This window comes from Eurypyga helias, unplaced genomic scaffold (assembly GCF_000690775.1).
Source record: "Eurypyga helias isolate BGI_N326 unplaced genomic scaffold, ASM69077v1 scaffold43476, whole genome shotgun sequence".
Lineage (NCBI taxonomy): Eukaryota > Metazoa > Chordata > Aves > Eurypygiformes > Eurypygidae > Eurypyga > Eurypyga helias.
In genome coordinates, this window is record NW_010255575.1 from 35,204 (window position 1) to 36,813 (window position 1,610).

The following is a 1,610-nucleotide window of genomic DNA, read 5'->3' on the forward strand; positions in this document are numbered from 1 at the left end:
CTTGCTACTCTTCCTCCTTTTCTCTTTTCTCCCTTCATGTTTCGCCTTGGCATACTCACTCGCCTGTACTTCATTTAAGAGGTCCCCACACAGAGAGGACTCAAACAATTCCCTGCCGTTCTGGATAGTTTTGGTTATTTTTAACTTGATCTCTGGTGAGCCAGTCTTCTTTGGAATCACCGTTTGTGAAACTGAAGGTGGTGGCGGCGGCGGTGGCTGCGGAGGGGAAGGTTTCTCCAGAACTTCGTGCGGCCTTGCGTTAGAGTTTTCCATTTGGTAATACTCCGGGGGACTGAAGTTCCTGACCGTCCCAAAGCCGTTGGCTGAGCCATTGGGATACTGGCTGTAGGGCTGGTATTTGGCTTGTGGTTCATACATACTGATGGTTGGCGGGTAGCCATTGGCGATGGGCGGAAGGTCCTCCGGCGTGGGCGCGGGGTAGGGAAATCCTTGCTGCAGGGCAGCTTCGTATGGCGTTTGCCCACCATCTTCAGCAATGTCACTGCTGGCATCAAAGGCATCCTCTTGGCGGATGTTGGCTGAGTCAATGAGTTGAGGTGGTTGCTGAATTGTGTTTCCCATGATCCCTTGCATGAAAGAGAAAGAGAAATCCATTGTTCTGCTCCAGCATCCTTAGCTTTCCCTTTTTCTCATAGGGCCTAAAGGCAGGGGAAGGGAAACAAGAAGTCAGTGTAAATCGAAAGATAATAATTAAGCAAATTAAATTCTTGAGAATGAAATCTAAAGACCAATTTCCCCCCTTTTCCACTCAGCAGCCATCCTCTCATGGATTTAGAGAGGACTGGTACGACCGAGTCTTTAAAAAGGGCTGTTTACACACTTCTGCAGAACAGCTTTTGTACACGGCCACTTTCTTCTTGCCCAAGACCTTTGAAGAAATCCTGTAAGCACCTACAAGTGCTTCAAAACCGTGAGCCCAAGGGTTACAATGTCAGAACAATGGTGCCTCAACTCCAACCGCTCCGCAGCCCTCCCCGTTGGGCGCCAGGAAGCGTTATTCTACCACACAGCAGGTGCTGGTCCTCAGGAATACAGAAGACAGCAAGTTCTCTCGACACCGTAGTCACTGCAAACTGAACAAGCCAGAAAACCCACAAAAAGACCACTCCAACGAGAGAGCAACCTCTTCTCTTCCTCCCCACCTCCTAGCCAAAATGGGAGAGGAGGAGCCGGCCGTAGGCCAGCAGCAGGCCTAAGCCCCGGGCTTTTCTGAACAATGGCACGATGGAAGCGAATAGGTCATTCCACCTCAGCTGCTGGGAAAACCAGTTCAGGCTATGACAGCCCCAGATGGGGTTTCCCAACCTCTTCCTCCACCAGAAACGCAGAGTTCGCACCCACTGGCTCTCAGCAGCTAAGCGAGGGTTATGCTCCTCACTCCCTGCCCCCCCCCCCCCCCTTTTTTTAACCATAACACAAAGCACTCAGTGCTTAAACACTACGTGGGTTTGAGGGAGAGAAAAAGAGCCTCAGCGTCAAAAGTTGTCCAAAATCCGAGGTTATCCACAGGCAGGGAAAGCTGCCATATGCACTTCCCATTTTCCACGGCATATTCAAACACCAAAGCAAGGTCACCTTTCCAAAACTCA

At 50.6% G+C, this 1,610-nt stretch overlaps 1 protein-coding gene across 1 annotated transcript in view; it reads right to left on the reverse strand.

The window, feature by feature from the left end:
- WHSC1L1 (Wolf-Hirschhorn syndrome candidate 1-like 1) overlaps window positions 1-653 on the reverse strand; it is a 33,378-nt gene extending 32,725 nt beyond the window's left edge. Inside the window, 1 exon segment of the mRNA XM_010153356.1 lies at window positions 1-653. This exon segment is cut by the window's left edge and continues 12 nt beyond it. Coding sequence (XP_010151658.1) covers window positions 1-615 — 615 coding nt within the window. The 5' untranslated portion in view covers window positions 616-653.
- Between the last annotated feature and the right edge of the window lie 957 nt (window positions 654-1,610).